Genomic DNA, 20,439 nt, shown 5'->3' on the forward strand with positions numbered 1-20,439 from the left:
GAAAGAGTTTTCGTCTCAAATCTCAGCACCTGGAAAAATAATCATTGTGTCATTGGTACAAACCAATGTTATCCAAACCCCACACATACGCAGCTGTCTTTTTTGGCTATAAAACAGTGCTTAGTCCTTACTAATGGGATTAAAATCAAGATATGACCATCATATGTTTAAAAAAGTCCATAGATTGTTTAATACAACATACCATATTCTCAACAATTCAACATCAACAAAATTTTGTTAATAAAAAAAAAAAAAATCTGCATATTACCTTTTATTGCACAGAACAATTTGAATGTATTTTCCATAGATTTCTTTTTTAGTATCTTTTTTTTTGTAAAAAGTTGGCTTGGACTACATGGTCAGTATAGTCCAGGGTCAAAATAAAAAAAAAGGAATAACAAGGAACAAAAAACAGAATCCCGGGTCACTCGGGACCAAAAAAAGGCTAAGTACAGTAGCCACACTTTGAACGAAGAGAGCATTCATAATCAGCAAGAGGGAGAACCATGAGCCATATCCAGTGATTTTTTTTTTTTCCTTTATGCAAAACGGATTACACCAAAGCTGCTTCAGATTGCTCCATGGGTGAAACCATCTGTGTCACTCGAACCATCTGCATATTCTATCCATACTTCAGCCCATTACTGAGTCGTTGTCTGTAATGTCATCCATCATAAATAACTTAGCCTTTATCCTTACACACGTTTGCAAAGCCCAGCTGTCCACAGTGTGTACTTGACAAAGAAAGGCTGTAACCTCAGATTTAATATGCAGGACCAACTGGGAACCAAATATGGACAGTTCTTTTTCCCCTGACAAAACATTGCACATTTCTGGGGAATAGCAAACCTGTAAATGATCCTGGAAGGTAATATTTCCATGGCTTTGATGGGGGGAGCATCGGCATCAATAAGTCTTGATTTCATAAAACAATCAAAAAAAACAACAACAATGAAAAGAATATTCTACATTTTGAGGAGCACATTGTATCCAAAAACGTGAGCACCACAACTTTTTTTCCTTACTATCATGTTGAGCACAAAATTATACCAATACATAATAGCTTTTGAAATGCAATTTAAAAAGTCAGTGATAAGCAGTATAGTATAATGTACCAACACTAACCATTCTGTTCCATGGCAAAATTGTAGGCTATATGCTGCATCCATTGTTGGTACAGATCCCATCATATCAGCAGCATCTCACATTTGCTACTGTATCACAATCCATGTGTGTGCATTTTCTGGGTTACATATGCAAATTAGGGATGAGTGACACTGATATCAGATACTGGGCTCAAAAGGCTTCATTATATTTCCCCAATGCTAAAATCCTATATTAAGAGCCACATTTAACAACAGGATTTGCTGCTACTCTTCAACACTTGATATTGTTATATTTGTCATTTAAAAAAATATTTTTTACAGTGCATTACTGACAATTGGTTTTAAAAGTAAAAGTTGCACTAATGTATCTCTATATCACTGAATCTACATATATTCAGAGCATTTATATTTGTATATCATTCCGTTTTTCACTTCAAATAATGACCACTGTAAACTGTTTTACAGTTTCCTTCACTTTACTTTCTTGGTCAAGAAGGGGGCCACTAATTAGCTGCTGTGACTTTCAAATTGAATTTTATATAGTCATCACTAACAATTTTGTATTTTCCATAATATAATTGTGCCATACTATGGTAAGTATTTCTGCTAATTTCTGGGACATACTCTTTCTCTTTTATCAGGTATTGTGATACAGATATACAAAACAATCATCACTGTAGGAACACAAACAGACCATATGTAGCATATAGTGATGATGTACTTGAAAAGCATCAATGTTATCAATGTATAAATGTGCTCATCAACCCATACAAATCTCATTCATAACTTGACATTTAACCTTGGAAATAAAAAAACAACACTAAATAAAAAAATACAGACACAAAACAGCAATGGCCAAAATATGATCTGCCCCCCGCATTCTGGCTGTTTGAAGTGTTTTTCTTTTTCCGATATATTTTTCCCAGTATAAATCCACAGGAGAACTGCTTATGACAAATTTGACTTACAATAAATGCCCCAACAGGCCTTGTAGAAACCACCAATGCCCTGTAGCACTGGATGTGCTTTCACTTGTGAAAGTCTGGAACTGCCCTCCTCTCTAGGGCTTCAGTCAAGAAAAAACATATACAGTAACTCTATGTTAACAGACCAGGATCCACAGGTTTGTAAGGGAGGAAAGAAAATGTCTTCTTTAACATTTGTCTTATTTTTTAGTTCAAAATTAATAAATTCCACAGCTCCGTTAAATCATTTTCATGTTAAACTTGCGAGGAGCATCCACTGTGTTGCTGCTCATGCCAGCGTCTGATTTCCGTGGCACATACTCAATCTCAATGTTGTGCTTAGTGTTGCCTTTACCTCTGCTCCAAAGAAAGAGCAGTACCAGGCAAAACAAGACAACACCGAGGAAAGAGATGAAGCCCATAGTGGTAGCAATGATCAATGTCTTTATATCAAAGGGGAAAGGAGCATTGGCTCTTGTACCATTAGCACCAGTTTCTGCGGGCTGGTTGGAGATGAAGGCAAAAGTCTTGTTGGGCTGGTGTGGCCAGTCAGGCGAGTAGCTATGAATGTGCAGGTGAGCAAGAGAGGTGTCATTTCCGCCTGCGTTGCTAGCTATACACACATATGTACCATTGTCCTGAATCTGGGCATAGCGAACCTCGAGGGTACCATCTGGCAACACGGAGAGCCTTCCAATTGTCTTGGTAGTGATAAACTTTTTCTGCGGGGATAGCCACATTATCACTGGAGCAGGATCTCCATCTGCTTGGCAAGCAAAATGAACAATGGCTCCCTCGTCAACAAATTTCTGCTGGGGTTTGCGATCCCTAATCCTAGACTTGCGACACGTGAAGTAGTTAGGCTGCAGGACATCCGGGAAGTCTTTGAATTCTTTGCCTTGGACAAATTCAGGGGAGGCACAGGTTGGCTGCTGCCTGTTGAAGTTCAGTCTCCAGCGTCGTCGGAAAACCCATAACAGTCGGCAGTCACAGGCCAGGGGATTATCATACAAGGCAAGGGTTTCCAGGTTTCCAACTGAATGGAAAGCAGACTCTTCTAAAGTGCTAAGAGAGTTTCCAGACACATTTAGAATCTTCAGGTAATTTAGACCACGGAAAGAGTAGGGCTCAATCATTGCCAGTCTGCCTCCTACTAGGTGAAATTCCTGCAGACGCAGAAGATCATGGAGCTTATTCCCCTCAATTGTGTGGATAGGGTTATATGAAAGATTAAGAAAGCGCAAATAAACCAAGTGCCGCAGGGCTACGTAAGGAACTGTGGTCAGGTTGGCATTTGCAATGGTCAGGGAGGTGAGATTTAATCCATACAAGCAATTTGGGGTCATCGTATCCAGATATGGCCAATTGGCTATTTCCAACACTTTCAGCCGATAGAGCCGTTTGAAGGAATAATCCCGTATGACATTGATATTGAGGAGGCGCAGCCTGAGAGTGATCAAACTGTGAAGGTGGGTAAAAGCCTCTGTTGGCACAGAAGACAAGTTGCACTTCTCAAGACTCAGGTGCTCAAGGCTACTTAGGCCATGAAAAGCCCTGTGGGAGATGAAAACCAGGTCGTTATCACCCACTTCTAAAGACCGGAGGTTGTACAAATCCTGGAACATGTAGTCCAACAGGATGACGATCTTGTTCTCACTAATGTCCAGCTGTGTGAGATTGCTCAGGCCTGTGAAGACACCGAGCTGGATCAGCTTAAGCTTGTTGCTACGCAGCCCCAATGTCCGCAAGCCGTAAAGGTTGTTGAACGCTCCAGGTTCAATAGTGGAGATTGTGTTTTCACTGAGCTCCAGGTGTTCGAGGTTGGGAAAGTTGGCAAACTCGTCTGGGTTGATGGTTCTAATGCGGTTTTTGCTGAGGTCCAGCAGTCTTGTTTCTGCAGGTATGCCCTCGGGAACTGTCATGAGCTTCTTGCGGTGGCACATCACAGAGCGCTCTTGAACATTGCACTCACAGCGGGATGGACAACCTGTTGTGGAGCCAGACAGCACGGTGCCGAGCATCAGTATCAGAATGGGCTGCCAGCAAGCCACCAGGTAGCTGTGCCCAGTTGCTTCCCCAGCCGCCATCTTATCGGTTACCTGGGGAGACACAAAAATTTTATTCACAAAACTGTCACACTGATTTTGACTACCTAACATTTGGCTAAATTGTTAGTTGTATTTATTTTTTAGATGAGGGGGGTTCAATACAGATTGTGGAATTATTCAAATATGTAGTTCTCTGCTGAATTCAGCAATTTCACATCATACGTGGTAGACATAATGCATTTATTTTTATTTATATAGTGCTTTTTGCAACCCTCAAAGACAGAGTTTTTAAAAAGAAATCCACATACTAAAATACACAAACATTAATCAAACATTAAAAACAGCTCTAGAAATGTGAGTTTTGACATGTGATTTGAAAATGGAGAGATTGGACATGGAGTAGTGTGAATTGGCCACAGTATGAACTTGTTTTTAAACACTTTCCTTTGGCTTTGAGATGGTTAGTTCAAAAATGGTGTGAGGGTTATGAATTCTGCATCCTTCAGGTTTCTGCACAGAGCTTCAAAAGATATTTTCAAATGCAAGTAGCTACTGTGAATGCACAGCATTCTATCAGACCTATTTGTGATATAGAATAGGAAAAACTGATCCCAGCAAGAAAATCAAAGGCCAAATAATTCTAGTAATCTACGTACATCTTGCCCTGCACACTCATTTTGTCTGCTGTCGAATGCTCAACACTATTTCCACTGCACACCCCACAGACGATCAATCTGATATGAAGTGAAAGGGGCGCAGCCTTAAATGGAATTAACAGCATTTTTCAGATGGTAATTCAATTTATGCTGTTTCACAGACACATATGCTGAGCACATCTGGGGTTTGTTCTGGTATCATAAACTATTTTTTCACCCCTACATCTAGCCTGGATTTGCTGTATGAGTTAAAAAAAAACAGTAGAGGGGTGGAGCAGTAGTAACAGGAGAATGCAATCAAAGATGGATGGTGGCAAGTGTGATGTATGTGCTGTGGCTGACACTCGGCTCATGCAATCCTTTACGATAAAATATAGACCTTACACCAACAGGGAATTGGATACAGAGAGATACACAGGGTTTAAGAGCGAAAAAACAAACCATATTTAATTTCAATCCCATCTGTTAGCATGCCTCCACCCCTTCAACTAACAATGCAATTAACGATTGATATTATCATTTCATTCCATTTCCACTTATATGCAATGATGGCATCGTTTACATCATAAAATAAATTGAACATGGGAACATCACTTATACTATGATTTGCAGACATTGATTCTGAAATATTAGCTGTATGATGGGTTCCAGTTGTGAAATGCAGATGAAATTAGATTACATTAAAACATTATTTCCAACATCTAAGCACATGCAGTTGGATTGTAATTCAGTGACATGATAAAATATGTGTGAAAACCCCCCACAGAAACAAAATCCTTACATCTAGTTCACACTCATCAAGACATGTCCGTAGGGGACTCCCGTATATGTGTGATGGCTGTTGTCACAGTACGTAGATTTTTGCCATTGGTATGCAGTTTCATCTCCTCTAAATTTGCCTTTAAAGTTGATTGCCAACTGGTCACATGTTGCTTTTTCCAAATGAATACAGGGTTTATGAAGGATAGTGCATGTTTGTGCTTCAGCAGATTTAATGGACCATATTACTTGTGACAGATTGTGACTGTAGAGAAAAGGGGAAAACAAATCTGTGATATTATGGTCACATTATGGTTGACTGTTAATTATTGGGTGACATGTTGCTACCATTGTTGTCACCACTAACTTATTTCCCACTAAATCAATAACCAACTGGACATCAGACTCATCAAATAAGTGTTTATGGGTTAGATTTACTTCATTCAATTTCATTTTATTCCCTCTAAGGTCAAAGTTCAGGTTGGGGATTTGATGATACCATCTGTAATCAAGTGAAACCAAGAGATCTAAAATCAGGTAGAAATGATAGTACAGAGTTGACCTGCATCAGAGCCTGCTGTGCTCCTTGCAGCCTTGAGCCTTTCTCAATCACTCTTATTCCATAACTCACATTGATCAAGTCAGTGCTGAGTACTGAAGGATGGAGTGGTGTGGAGCTTTGTATGGCATGCTAAGACACTTAAGAAGAAGGAGTGTCCTTTTCACAAGCTCAATTCCATCTGTCACCCTCTATCATGTGGCTGTCGCATATTGGATATCAGTCAATAAGATGCTATTACCACTGACACTGAAACCCAATCGAGAAAAAATGATCAAATCATAATCCCTTGTTGGTAAAGCTCCATGACTGCAACTTCAGCAGGTTACAGACCTTACCTTACAGTCAGACTTTTTAATGAGTCTTCTCACTCCTTTGCACAGGGTGAAAATTCCAACAAAATTACACTGCACCTGATTTATCAATCATAATTCATCTGATTATTTATCAGGATCCATTGAAAAGAGATGTTACTCAAGCTTTTACCATCATCCCTTCAAAATGTGCGCCCATGTGTTTAACAGAACAGCTTTATTGCACATGGCTTCAGCAGCAAATATGCAGGGAAACATGTAAAGATGGGGACACATTAAGATGAAGAATGCAATCTCCACGGGTAAACATTTTCAGCTATGTTTTGTTAATGATCTGGTGTTATCATTCCCTCGTAGGCATGTAGTCTAAAAGCAGTTCTTCATTCCAATCAGCCCTCAAGTAAGCTGCCAGACAATTACATTAATTGAGGTGAAGTGAGAGGAGGCGTCCATGATCATAGAAAAGAATGTGGCCGAGGAGAAGTAAGACAGTGGTACTGAATAAATGAGGACCCACTGGTCCAAGACCAGTAATAACTAGATCAATGGATAGTGAGATTAATGTCTTTATGACAGAATCCACTGGGATCCAGAAGATGTTCCTTGTATCAGGAAGTGGATGGTGTCCTATGCGCCTATTATAACAGAGTGGCTTAAGAGTAGCCATCAGTGGATGTACAATCATAATTAAACAACAGACAATCAGTACGATTTTGCTATCTTGTCCAAGCTGCAGTCATTAAGTTCATTGGAAAGTTTTAATCAATTTTGATTTTGAACCTTTTCTCTGAACATTTTCATGTCGAGACTAGACTAGGCCCCAATCAAAAATCTAACTACAATCAAATCTAATAATTAAATAGGTCTTTATGAGGAAAAAGCATTTATATACTGTCGTTCATCTTTGGCGCTTTACACAGGCAACTAGTGCAAGACTTATACAAAATTCAAGCCACCATTTCTTTAGTTTAGTCTCGGGTATTTTATCTTTTAGAAGGATAAGGATCTTGTTTCACTCACTGTATTTAAATCTTGTGGCTCCATGTTCAACAGTTTTTACCCACCCATTTGTAGTTAGTTGTTTAATTGCTTTCTTTCCACCTGCAGCTTTCATATACAACCTGCTATCACTCCACTAAATCTTGTTCCATGCGTCTGAATGAGGCTGTCTGTCATCATTACACAATGCACAATAAACACATCAAACATAATTGGGGAGGGTTATTGTTACGACTTAAGCATTGCCCAAAGCTTTAGTTCACCTGTCACAAGACATCACTCCTGAGCCTTGTTTAATACCATAGTTAAATACCTGTAAGCTTCTGGGAAATCCCTGAGATAGTGCTGACGTTATCTGTAGCACAAAGTGTTAAAAGCCTTTAAAGCCCATTTCTCTGCAAACTGCTTAGTCAGCTATCAGGCAAATCCTGAATGGACAGACCAAGCTGCACATTTTTTTTAAATTATATTAGTATTCCTATGACTTTGACAGAATGTCTTCTGACAATTTGTAGTTAGCAGTTGACACTATACCCAATATCCTCCTTAGGTAAATGTAACAAATTCATATAGGGGAAGTATGCCCATTATGGGTATTATTAATTAGTTGGTATTGTCAACCACCATCACAATATTACTTACATTTTTCATCAATTTATAATTCATCTGTTTAATTGTGTATGCTGGAAGAAAGGAAAAAAAACAGCTGCTGAGATTTTAAGTTAAAGTGCTTTGTAAGACGCTTATTGGTTCAATTCTTTACAGTAAGTAGCAGCTTGTAGTTATAACACAGAACATGTATATTGACAGCCATACTTTGGCTAAATCCATCTTAACCAGGAGAGTCTGACCTTTCGCTCACCAAGTAAGATCACTTTCACACTGCTATAATGTCGCCGAGCTGAATTTCGAGAGAAAGGTTACCCTTGTGTCATTGAAAAGCTAAGCTGCCTGGTGGGATTGCTGGTTGGGGCTGGGCCTGTGAAATGGCAGGGCTTAAATGTAAACCGACGCCCGACAGATGGACAGCAAAGCCCTAATCCAGGCGAAGAAGCTGGTTGGTGCAACAAGGTGCAGAATTCCAACAGTGGCCAGCTGTTGTCCTGATGAAACTGCCATGAAACCTGTCGACATGTCCCTACTGAACTTCACCCCAAAAGGGGGTCGTATACTGTGTCTGTGCAGGGGCTCTGCTTACTGATGCCTAACTCCATTACACAGCTACAAATATATTTTTTTATAAGAAATAATCATGTTTAAAGTAACTAGGAAAGCATCAACAGTAATTCATCTTATGTCTTAGTCTTCCCCCCTTGACATTAAATGAGTGGAGAAAACATTAGTAACACTTCCTTTTCCTTCACTTTGCAGTACTCAGGTCTCTCTTGCAAAAGTTATATCGATTGAATAAAGATTAGAATAATTAAAGGTGATAATGATAATGCCTTACAATTCAACAGCACCACAAACTATGGCCTCCAAAATGAAAAATGTTGAATTAACTCTATAAAATATCAATAACGTAATCATCATCATTGTAATTATCAATTACGTTTCCTAACATACACAGACTTTCACTCCGAAGACTGGGGTTTGTGTCAACCAAGTCAACTTTCATTTTGATATACAGTAATTAGTAGTTTTACATGACATTCTTTAAGCCAATACCCGTTTGTTTTTTAAAACCCTAACTAAATATTTCTGTGTTCATAGTGCTCATATTATGCTTTTTGGCTTTTTCCCTTTCCTTTATTGAGTTATATATCTTTTTTGTGCATGTAATAGATTTATAAAGTGAAAAAGCCCAAAGACTTACCATCTCCAACAGAAAACACTGTTCACAAACTGCTCCAAACTACTCTATTGTAGTCCAGCCTTTACTTCCATGACAAACGTGCGACACTTTGTAACACACGTTATAATGCTCGCCTAGCTGCTAGCGTGGCATGCCCTCATACTTGACTAGCTAGCAGTGCTTACCTAGGTACTGCGCATGTGAGACTCCCAACAAATATGGAAGTGTGATGCCTCACTCTGTAGCTAAAACAGTTTTTTAAATTAAACCATGTAAACCTATTCTGATATGACCTCTAAATACAATTATGAACCTGAAAATGAGAATAATATGAGCACTTTAACGTAACTAGTTCAGATTCTCAACGTTAACTACCTGTTTAAAATGGTTAAATTAAATTTTGTGTGATTTCCGCTCAAGTGCATATGTTAAATGAGTTTTTAAATAAAACAAATACATTGTTAATAATAATGCCAAAACTCCATAATTTCTAAATGGGTCGCAATATGTGCAGAGATCAGTAGTCTCATGATTGGGGTTGTTAAAACTCTAAAAAGTCATGTTTCATTGCACCCAAAGCTCACCCTAATTTGGCAAGCTTTTTACAGATGTGGTTGGGTGTTATCTGTGAGAGAGGGAGTGTGTCCATACGTGGTGTTCCATCATTATTAGGCTCATTAGCCTCGTCTCCCAAGCTCTGTTCAGAGAATCCCTGTTCATTTTTGGTTCTTGAGGAGATGTGTTTTCAAAGAGGAACAGCCCCCAGAATGTCAGACTTTTATAAAGTGGATGCAGGATTTTGGAAGGACTCAGATCAGCACTCACTAATGAGCACTCACACTGCTTTCACAACATCCAGGAAAATAAATAAAAAAGAAGCCTGCCAATAGTTGCTTTTTTGGATGAATAACACAAAAAGCAGATATAACTTCCTAATCAAAGCCAAATTAGACTGACATTTAGGTTCTAACAATGTATCAACAATTTATCACCACCTGACTGTTACCTTAAAAAGCTGCTAACAAAATCAAAGATGACAGTATTTTTCAGTCACTATGTTTTTATAAAAGATATCTTGTTTATAGAACCATTATAATATTTCACTAAGTGTCGGCGGTCTCTAAGAAAAATGTATTAGCATTTTGGATATGAGAGCTATACAGGCACACAGCTTCAATGTAAAGTATAATAAGCTCATAATAATATCACTTTAATCACTTAACTGTAATGCAACCTGTATGACCAGGGAATGACAAAGTAAACTGTATCAAACTATGAATAACCAATTTTGAGAATATCACTTGTAGGGGCCTATATAGATGAATCTATAGCTTTAAAAGCAAGCAATTCAATCTATAATGGTATAATCTTGAACCTTGAAATGCCTCTATCAGTCTGCTGTGCATTTATGTTTTTGAAGCATTTTTCAAGCATCTTAGCATCAAAGATAAAGTTAAAGTTCACTAAATTAATAAGTATTTATCTAATACCAATGTTTCATCTGTTGAAAACATGTTAAAATGGAAAGTTGACTATAGTACAGAAGTTGCTGATTCTAAAACAGTAATCAATTTAAACCATTTTATTTCTCTCTACTATCCATTTCTTCTGTGTGCTGTTGAAAGTTTTGTTGATTTAAAACTAGTCTATATCCACAATATTCCACTTCCGGGATTGCTCTGGTCCTGCAGGAAATTCTGCCGGATGCATGTCTTTTCGACGATGTCCGTTTCCTTCCGCTTTCTTAGTGTTGGAATTTTAATCCTCAGGTGGATTTATGAGAACTATGTTTAACTGCTCCTCAGATCTCGGCATGGTAAATTGAGACAACTGGCTAGGCTATTTGTCCAATCGGAGTTTCTCTCGCACAACTAAAACAACTTTTGAACGTACACGTTCCACCAAAACTAGTTCCTTCCCGCGGCTATTTTGCAGCGGTGCCATGCAGAGCTTAGCGCCGCCCATGACAGTTGTGACTGGTTTAAAGAAATGCCAATAAACTAGAGCATGTTTTTCTCCCATCCTGGAATGCTGTGTGGACTAGTCAGACCCTCCTCCGCTGTGTGTGGAGGATGGTCTGGCAAGCGAGACTAATTTAAAACTAACAAGGCTAAGAATCGAGCAACTAACGGCTCTGTGAGGTTCTATAGGCACAGCAGAGCTTTGAGCTAAATGCTAACATCAGAATACTAACATACTCACAACAGCAATGCTAAATACTGATGTTTTGCAGGTATAATGTGTGCCACATTCACCCAGTTAGTTTAGCATGTTAGTGTGCTAACAGTTGCTTATTAGCACTAAAATCAGTTTTACTGGCAGTAGATGAAAAGTCAGAGGATTAGAGGTTATTAAAATGTATGTCTGATTTTAAGAGCAAACTACATATAGTAACTTTCATATTCTAATGAAATACAAGACTGCAAGTTTCCCCTTTTTAATACATTAGTCCACACTATGCACTAATGAAAGGGTAAGAACCTGAGGTATTTATCATAGCAGCTGTTGTACATTTAGAATGTTTGGGAGCTGAAGGTAACTAAGCTAAACAGCTAGATTGTGAACGATTGAGCTCTCCCAGAGAGAGCTGCTGGAATAGCTGTTTCTTTTTTTTCCCCTAAGGCTGAGAGAAAATGCTTCACAGGTGGGAGGGCTGCTTCTAACACACATACACACACACACACACACACACACACACACACAACACACACACAAAACACACACACATACAGAGATGCGGTTATACAAATTTTGTCGTATTGTGTATTGCTTTGTCCCATAATGCTGTGCCCCACACTCTGATGCCTGTTCTTTTGGGTTTGGAACATCTTGCTGACACCGCCTTTAAGGCTTGAGGCGTTTATGTCATATATGGACTCTTCTCCAAACACTGCAGGAGATGCCAACCTTCAGTGCACCGGGACACCACTTGCTGCTACACTGGCAAAAATGAATACACTGCAGCCATGGCAATACATTAAGGAGAAACAATAACCACTGAAGGTCGTAGGGGTTTACTTTTCAGACTGGATGTGGATTTTGGACGAGTTTTAGCATGTGGGTTGAATCTGGCTTGTTGTTTAGTTCGGCAGATTGAGAGGCCAGCACTAACTTGGCCCCATGAGGTGCTTTAAGAAAGTCTGTTTCAAGCAATGTGCCAATGAGAATGTGTTTTTTTTTTCCATTCAGCAGTTCTAGTCAAAATGTTTTTATAAAACTTTAAGAAGAATGAAGTGGATATACGAGGGTAAAAGGCTCTCACATCTGCTACTGCTTGATTTGTCGATTCACAGAACGTAGAGTAGACACCTAATTTCATACATGATTAATCATTGAAGTGATTTATCGTGCAAAAATGTAAAATAGCTTGTTTTAGATGAATAAATGTAAAGATGTGATGCTTTTTTATTATTAAATGAAATATAATGAATATAATGAAATATCTTTGGGTTTTGGACTGTCAGTCAGACAAAACAAGCAACTGCTATTTGCAAACAACAACATGCAGTTGCTTACATTAACTAGATATGAGCTTATTTCAAATTGCAACTCAAAGCACATCTGTTTAAAACTGCCTATTCCACTTGATGTCAATTGCTCTGCCTCTTTCTGTTGTTTATATTGTTGTTTTATTCTTTATTTTCATTTTTGTTCATTTGCTGCTTTTAAATCCCTGTATCCCTGTACGGTGTCCTTCAGTGCAGAGAAAGGCGCCTTTAAATAAAATGTATTATTATAAACGGTTGTTTCAAATGAATTGGTCCTGTTGGAACTTGAGCTTGGTTTTAGATCTTCAGTATACAAAATAGTCCCTTAGGCAGTGTTAAAACTTCAATGAAATTAGCCCCAAATATTAATTAATCTTGAAAGTTGCTTTTCTCATGCTAACGGTAACAAAATGATGTGGCTGTTTGCACTACATAGTATAAAGGACCCACATAACAATTAAGATAACTTGCACTTAAGATATACATTTGTATTTTATGAGTGGAAATCAATTTCCTTGAATCTAAAACTAAGAACCTTTTGTATGCAAGAGAAGGCTCTTGCATAATGTACCCACAAGCTTCTGATTAGAAACACTGACGTCTTATTGCAATGAATTCACAGGAGCTTAGGCAAATGAACAGGTTCCCACATCACTGCTTTGGTGAGCAGCCATGAAAATATTTACTTATGTAATCATCCATCTTTTCTTCACCTACATAAGACATCTACATGTTTTTTTCCACAATTTTCAATAAATAAATAATTACCTTCTGTATGTGTATATGTATGGCAGTCAAGACAGAAATTCAGCAATTGAAGTTTACAGCCCCCGACTGAAAGAGATCTGATTCAGACATAGTCCCTGTCAACGCACTCACATATCCTGCCAGAGCATCCAATAATCCACATGATGAGTTAATATTATGCAGCTAAATCAAGCCCTTACTTCTTCTATTTCACATAAGCATTCACCTAGACGTGTCAGATTTAATTTAAGAAAATGACAGTACTTATGGAAAGCCAAGTCTTAAAGTACTGCTTTTGGGGAATAATAATTTTTTGAAAGGTGAAAATTTAGAAATTCTACATAAGAACCTTACTGAATATCTCCCAAAAATGAATCAACTTTTTACGAGGAGGATACTGAACTTATTCACTTAATTTGTGAGTGAATATTTTTTTGAGTGGACTGTTGCTCTGAGAGTGTGTTTGTGGGACGGGTGTTTGTATTTGGGCAAGCTCTGATGCTGGTTTATGGAATAACCACAATATTACTCATCCATATACGCCTGTAGGATGTAGCTTTAATAGCTGTGACTACACCGCAAGCTACATTGGTTCTTCAATTAAGGGAGTCAACATGGAAACATGCCTTAGTTTCATAATGAATAATTTAAGCTATATCTTATCTGCTGCTACAGTAGGAAATGTGATCGGCACAGTGTGGAGCGGCTTAGGGCCATATTGACTTTAATTGTGACTGGCATCTAAGGGCTTTCCTCCCAGTGTAGCAAAGAAAATGTCCCCTTTGCTTAGCTGGCTCTGCAGCTCACAGTGAGGCCTCTAAAGAGAAATGAGCTGTAATTAGTTGATAGAGAGGCGACCCCAATGCAGAAAAAAAGACACTGGAGGATACTGCTGTTGCCTGCCGTAGCAGAGAACAGCAAAGATTGTAGACAAAACACTGGCAAAGGGGAGCTCCAACAAGAAGAATAATGTAATGTATGTAAAAGATTAAATATTGGCTGATGTTATCAATTTTAAATTCAAATATCATCTTCAGTATCAGCTTTAAAAATCCACTATCAGTCGGGCTTTACTCTGTAAATTTACTAGGTATTGATCTACTTTATGACTTTGAAGGACTCTGATGCATATCAAGTGGCTTATCTGCATTTATTTCAGTTCAAACTGCTTGCATCCAAAGTTATTTAGCACATAAATTCCAGATAACTTTAAACTGATACTCAAGAAAAACTATGAAAAGAACGAGCCTTATTTTTTCACCTAAAAATGTTTGACTTGGTAGGCCTACATAACTTTATCAAAATTCTTTAATAGCCAAATATAAGAGATCCATCTCCATATTTGTGTGTTTAGGTAAAAAGAAAAACACATTTTTAATAACAAGCCTCGTAAATCCAATATTGGTCTTATTATAGTACCTTGTGCATCTATACAATTTGCAATGTCAGGCAGTTTTTAAATTCCTTTGAAGATTAAGAGTGTAAATGTTCATTATCACTTGCAAAGACGTCGAATAATGCAGACCCAAACTGCAATAGTCATTCCTATTTAATCCAAAATTTGGTGGCATTGAATGGATTAAAGCAACAGACATGCCATACATCTCCCAAGGCCTTCCTTCCATCTCTAGTACCATTTCACAAATCTCGCCACTGCCATGTTTTCACCACAAACCAATAAAAGAAAATAAGCAATAGAATAACTTCCGAACCTCAACCTTGGGTCATTTTTTCTCATTTTTGAAATGGCATAGTTATTTCAAATAGTTGTTTTTGTAGGACATCCATGAAAGTGAACCTAATTCACAGACAGGGAGGACTGTATTTCATGGATTTAAAATGGTTGCCAGCGCAACCACACCTTTGGAAAGATGACAACGTACAATGAAACAAACAATTTCATCTTTAACCATTAAATGAAAAAGCAAAGATAAGGTCTTTGATTTTTTTTTATTCACAGTTCTTGATTTATGCCTTTTAAATGTACAGACTCTTGTATAAAACTGCCTGAGCAATGTCACTTCAGCTAACTCATTTAGGATTTATGTCCTTTAATGGTCCGGACACTGTCTCATTAGCCTGGTCCTACTAGCCTGGTATAGAGAGTCTGGCCTCTCTCCATTGACAAGTGTTAACTTCCTTGAAGGCGGGTACTCTGTTGAAGTTTAAAACTATTGGATCTGCCCAGAGCCACTCTGGATCTGCCATAACCAATCGCTAACGTTTGGTTGTGACGTTGGCTTAGCATCGCTAGCGTTAGCCTTAGCCAACTCCTTCACCACTAACGGAGCAATCTGGAAAATCAAACTTGATGTTGGTGGCCACAACATCATGGCCACCAACAAAACTCAGCAAAGATTGTTCTTGCTCGGGCTTTAACTTCTGGATATTCGGCAGCGTTGCCATAACGGACCGAATGGCTTCGCTCGCATCTTTCTCTGCCACCATTACGGAACTACAACTCAAACTAGCAAACACCATAAAAGGTCATTGTTCTCAGCCACTCCCTCTGTTCACTGATTGGACAGGTAACGATTGGCCAGAGAAAACCCACAAATATACCGCAAACTGAGACGTACTGAAGGAAAATAAAAATTGAGTGGAAGTACGTAGGAGGGCGGAGCCAGGCTACTGTCTCATAAGTGCTTTGTCAAAAATCAGAGACGCATTATAAGAACTGAACATGAGCCAGCCAAAGCTCTGTGGCAGATTGTGTTTCTGCACAACAAAAAAACAAAATGTATTTTCTCCTCTCTACTACAATGTGAGAAAAGTCAAAAGGTAGATATAACCTCCCAAACAATTACTGACAGTTCTGCAGGGTAATTCAATGTTTAATGTGTTGACCCAGACTTTCATCTGTTGACTTTCAACACTAAAATATAATGAGTGGACCCAGAACAACAAGGCATTTTAAATTTATACAGTGCTGTTCTTGCACTGCCAAACAGTGACTCATGATCCCTATTCCAACCAAAATTAATCACCTGATTGTAGATGCAAAAGAAATGGCGCCTGTTAAAGCATGCAAACTGATTGTAACTGAATTGTCCAAGGCTACGGTCTGCTCAGTTATCGATTCAAATGGCTTTCTGCTGATAAAAAAGGCTGGACAACTGACACATACCGGCAGTGAAAATAATTGATGGTATTTAGGTTACAGTGGGATTTATTACACATTGTAGCTAATAAATAAGCGTTTGCACAGAAGACCTGAATCATCCAAAAACCAAAACAATCCTGGGCACTTTGAGGGTTGCGGAACCAAGATGTTTGCCCAAACTGAGTGTACTTTAATATAGATTTTTCCTATAAACCTATACCACAGCTCATCAATAAATCCTTTGATTCCCATTTTCAGCATCCAATATTTATATTTTTCTCCTTTTCTGAGTATCATTTCACTCAAACAACCTGATGTCAATGCTTTTTCCCCCTCCTCAATCTACATTGTGTGGAGCAGCCCTGGCCGACCCCATCGTGGCTCCAGTGCAGAGATAGGGGAGCTTAATCCATGTCCTCTGAGAGATTGCCCAGAAAGATGAAGCCTTAATTAGCCAGATAAAACCCCAAATAATGGTGCTATTGATATAGACTGGGAAATGAGGACTAAGCAGAACAAAGAAAAACAAAGACTACTGTATATAAGATGGCCGAGATGAGCTTTGGAGACAGTTGGAAAGTAACTGCAGCGGATGGAAAAAAGGGGCCGTTCACTCTCACTCTCAAATCCAGCAGGGGAGCATTGTCTCATCTCTCTGAGCAATCCACCTGCTCCAAATTCTCTCATAAGAAGCTTAGAGAAAAAAGCTGACCTTCATATAATCAAAGATTATGTGGAGGAAAACAACAACAGTTTTTTTTTGGAGAACTTAAGCAATAGCACTCATGGGAGGTTTGAGCAATTAAAGGCAAAATTACTTGTCTAAGCTGTCCTTGTATCCTCCCGTTCCCTCGCTTTGGTTCCCTGTAGTATGAGAGGAGGTCATAAAGATAGTGAAAAGAATAAGAGAATCACATCTCACCAGCTCTGCTAATCCTAGGGGTACTAGAGAGAGAGCGGAATCTCACTTTTAGAAAGACAATCTAGGTATTTCACATGGATCAATGACAAGGTGACCCTCTATATTAATACCAGATGGCTTTAGGGTTGGCAAAACACTGCAAATCCCTTGTCAACACTTCTGCAACCCTTAAAAGAAGTTACAAAAACCTGGACTAGAACTTTATTCCTTTCAGCTTTGAATCCTTGAAGTAATTGTGCTAAAACAGATTTAAAATGGTACATTATGGTAAGCTCATATAGACTATGTGTGGATTACTATCTCTTAGGAAAAACCTCATTAGATTCTGAGTGCAACTCATATCAAACCCCATCCAACCTCAATTTGCAGAGCTAGGAAGTGAGACCTGTTCTGCCACTCGTGCCTTCATTAATGAGAATGACTGTCTTTTTCTTTGTGTCCAAGCAAAGAGCAGTGCCTTTGTTGAAACATGCTGACAGGCAGACAATATGCTTGTGGATACACGTTTTAGAATTTCATCTTTGTAGTCCTGTCATGTTAGCCTTGTTGTAAACTTGTATGACATTTACAGAGGAGATGGTGCTGAAACACTGCTACCTATGCTGAAAAATCTTTCCAGATTTCTCCCAGCTTAAAACAAAATCTTTATTATTGCAGTCTGGATGATTAAACACATTATTTATAGAGTTGGCATGGGGACCAAATAAATAAAGGAAAGGTGTATCAAACAAACCAACAAACACCATCCTACTGAGAGATACCTCATGAAACATAACACAAAGGCTGTGCTTCAGGGCATTAAACAGTTGTACTGCAGAGTTTTAAATTCCCAATGACATTTGAATGTTGCATTTAGAACTGAAAAAACCAGCAACAATTTTAATAATCAAAAGTCATTTATCAAGCAAAACATTCCCTTGATGCAGCTTCTCCAGTGCAAGGGTTTGCTGCTTTTCTCTGTTTTATATAATTGATAATTAATTTATATAATTGATGGTTTTAGCTCTAGTTGCTTTACTTTGTTAACATGAACCTTAATAAAGAAAATGCTATTTGAGACCTTTAACATGATGGCATAATGCACATGATGAAAATGCTTGGCTATTATCTGTCCTAAAGCCTGTTCACATTTTCCTTGCACTGTTTTGCTCATTATTGCCATCATGGTAGGAGCAAGCAGAATGCTGAAGAAAATCCAAAAGAGCTGAATTATTTATATTTCACATTTGCATATCAACTACAGGTGAGGGCATATTGTATTATGGAGGGGAGATTACGCCTGAGGTTTCTTTTATAAGACCAATTTACAGAACCCATTACATCTCATAATAAGCAAGATTTTAATGTATAGTGAGACTTATAGAATAGTTCACTACAAGGCACGCAAAACGCAATTTTTTTTTTTTTCCACCTTAAATTGACTCATTCTGTCATTGTAATAACTTTTGTCCACCTTTACACCCTTGAACAGAGTCCCTTGCTAAATCAGTTATGAGATGGAAGGGTTAAATTGCCTGGACCATCCTCTCGCCCCACATCAGTGCTCTGCAGACCTGATCTCTCTCCCTCCCGATTCCCAAAGGTTCCCAAACTACTTTGCACTTCTGTGGCAGCATGTCACTCGCCAGCATCCAACAAGGTCAAAAGCCATTTCATTTTCTCGCCTTTGATCGCTGCCTGGCCCTTTCATCAGTCTTACCCTCCCCATCCACCCACACACACACTACCACCACCATTTCACCGCTTAAACTGCCCTCACTCATCCCCCCCAGATGTCAAAAATGTGACTGGCAGTGGCTGGAGTTAGAATATGTTTGCCCAAGGGTAATACATAAGCAATCAATCAACTTGAACTTGTCAAACTCGTAACGTCAGAGCCATGCTTTGCTTTTAGAAAAAATCTAAAATAATAATAATCCAAGTAGACCACAATGTGCATTTAGGTGTGGAATACATACATCTCAAAGCCTTCATACAGTAATTCTGCTTTTCCAGTCCTTGAATGAGGCTCCGTGCATTCTGTTTTCCTGAATGAAAGCTGAAACACATTGACTAAATGAGAATCTCAATCTTGATTCATCTTAACCAACCCCACCCATACTGTGCAAGTCAGCTTATAGAAGATGGCTACGTTTTACTGTACACTGTCCTGCAAAGTTCTAGTAAACATATTTTTCAAATCTACAATGTCGCAATCACAGCACTGTAGTACGCTATATCAGCTGTAAAATTGCCATTATTAGGGCTTCCTAGTGGCCTAATGGTAATCTGAACGTCTCTGGTTTGAGTCTAACTGGGAACCTTTGTGACGTATCACCTCTCCTCTCTCTCTCCCCTAATATCCTGTCACCTCTCTGTCTTTTATCTACAAATAAGAAAGGTAAAAATGCGCCCTAAAATACTTTTAAAAAAATGACATTGTCCTCATCTTATCACTCATCATTATGTATATTTTAGATCCAGTATATTATGCTTCCCAGCTTAATATCCCCTATGTAAATAATATCGAAATAAAATGGACACAAGCCTGCCGATGATGGATATGCCAAACATTTTAACATGTCAAATTAAACTGATTTTAGGAATAGTAATACTTAAATAAAACATTTGATACATTTTGACTTGGCCCATGCGTCATGTAATTCAGCAAACAACTCCTTCAATTACAAAAGAAATATGTTTCAATACATGTTTCAAGCAGTGGTGTAGTCTAATGTATTGTAGTGGGTATACTGTACTGTATATGTTTGGGGGGGTGGGGGTCTTAGTTTTTGAGTGTCAAAGACATTATTTCCTGCATTTTGATACACTTTTATGCACCAATTCACGGCTGAAATACCTTTTATTAAGCCTATATGCAAAGAAAGAAAAAACACAGATGACAATTCAAAATATGTCAAAAATATAATGGGAAGTATGTTGTGTGTCATTGTGCATTTTTAAGTGGGTATATGCAGATATATCCAGGAGCTTTCTTA

The 20,439-nt window shown here is 38.4% G+C and overlaps 1 protein-coding gene across 2 annotated transcripts in view; it reads right to left on the bottom strand.

Annotated features, from left to right (window-relative positions):
• Positions 1-226: 226 nt before the first annotated feature.
• Positions 227-20,439, bottom strand: part of lingo1a (leucine rich repeat and Ig domain containing 1a) — a 62,262-nt gene continuing 42,049 nt past the window's right edge. Inside the window, exon 2 of one of the 2 annotated variants that reach the window (XM_028586504.1) lies at positions 227-4,170. In XM_028586504.1, the coding sequence (XP_028442305.1) occupies positions 2,311-4,158 (1,848 nt within the window). In that variant the 5' untranslated portion in view covers positions 4,159-4,170 and the 3' untranslated portion in view covers positions 227-2,310. The remainder of the gene's footprint in view (positions 4,171-20,439) is intronic. The other variant, XM_028586503.1, reaches the window with a different exon arrangement.

The sequence above is a fragment of the Perca flavescens genome, chromosome 8 (genome assembly GCF_004354835.1).
Source record: "Perca flavescens isolate YP-PL-M2 chromosome 8, PFLA_1.0, whole genome shotgun sequence".
NCBI classification, from domain to species: Eukaryota; Metazoa; Chordata; class Actinopteri; order Perciformes; family Percidae; genus Perca; species Perca flavescens.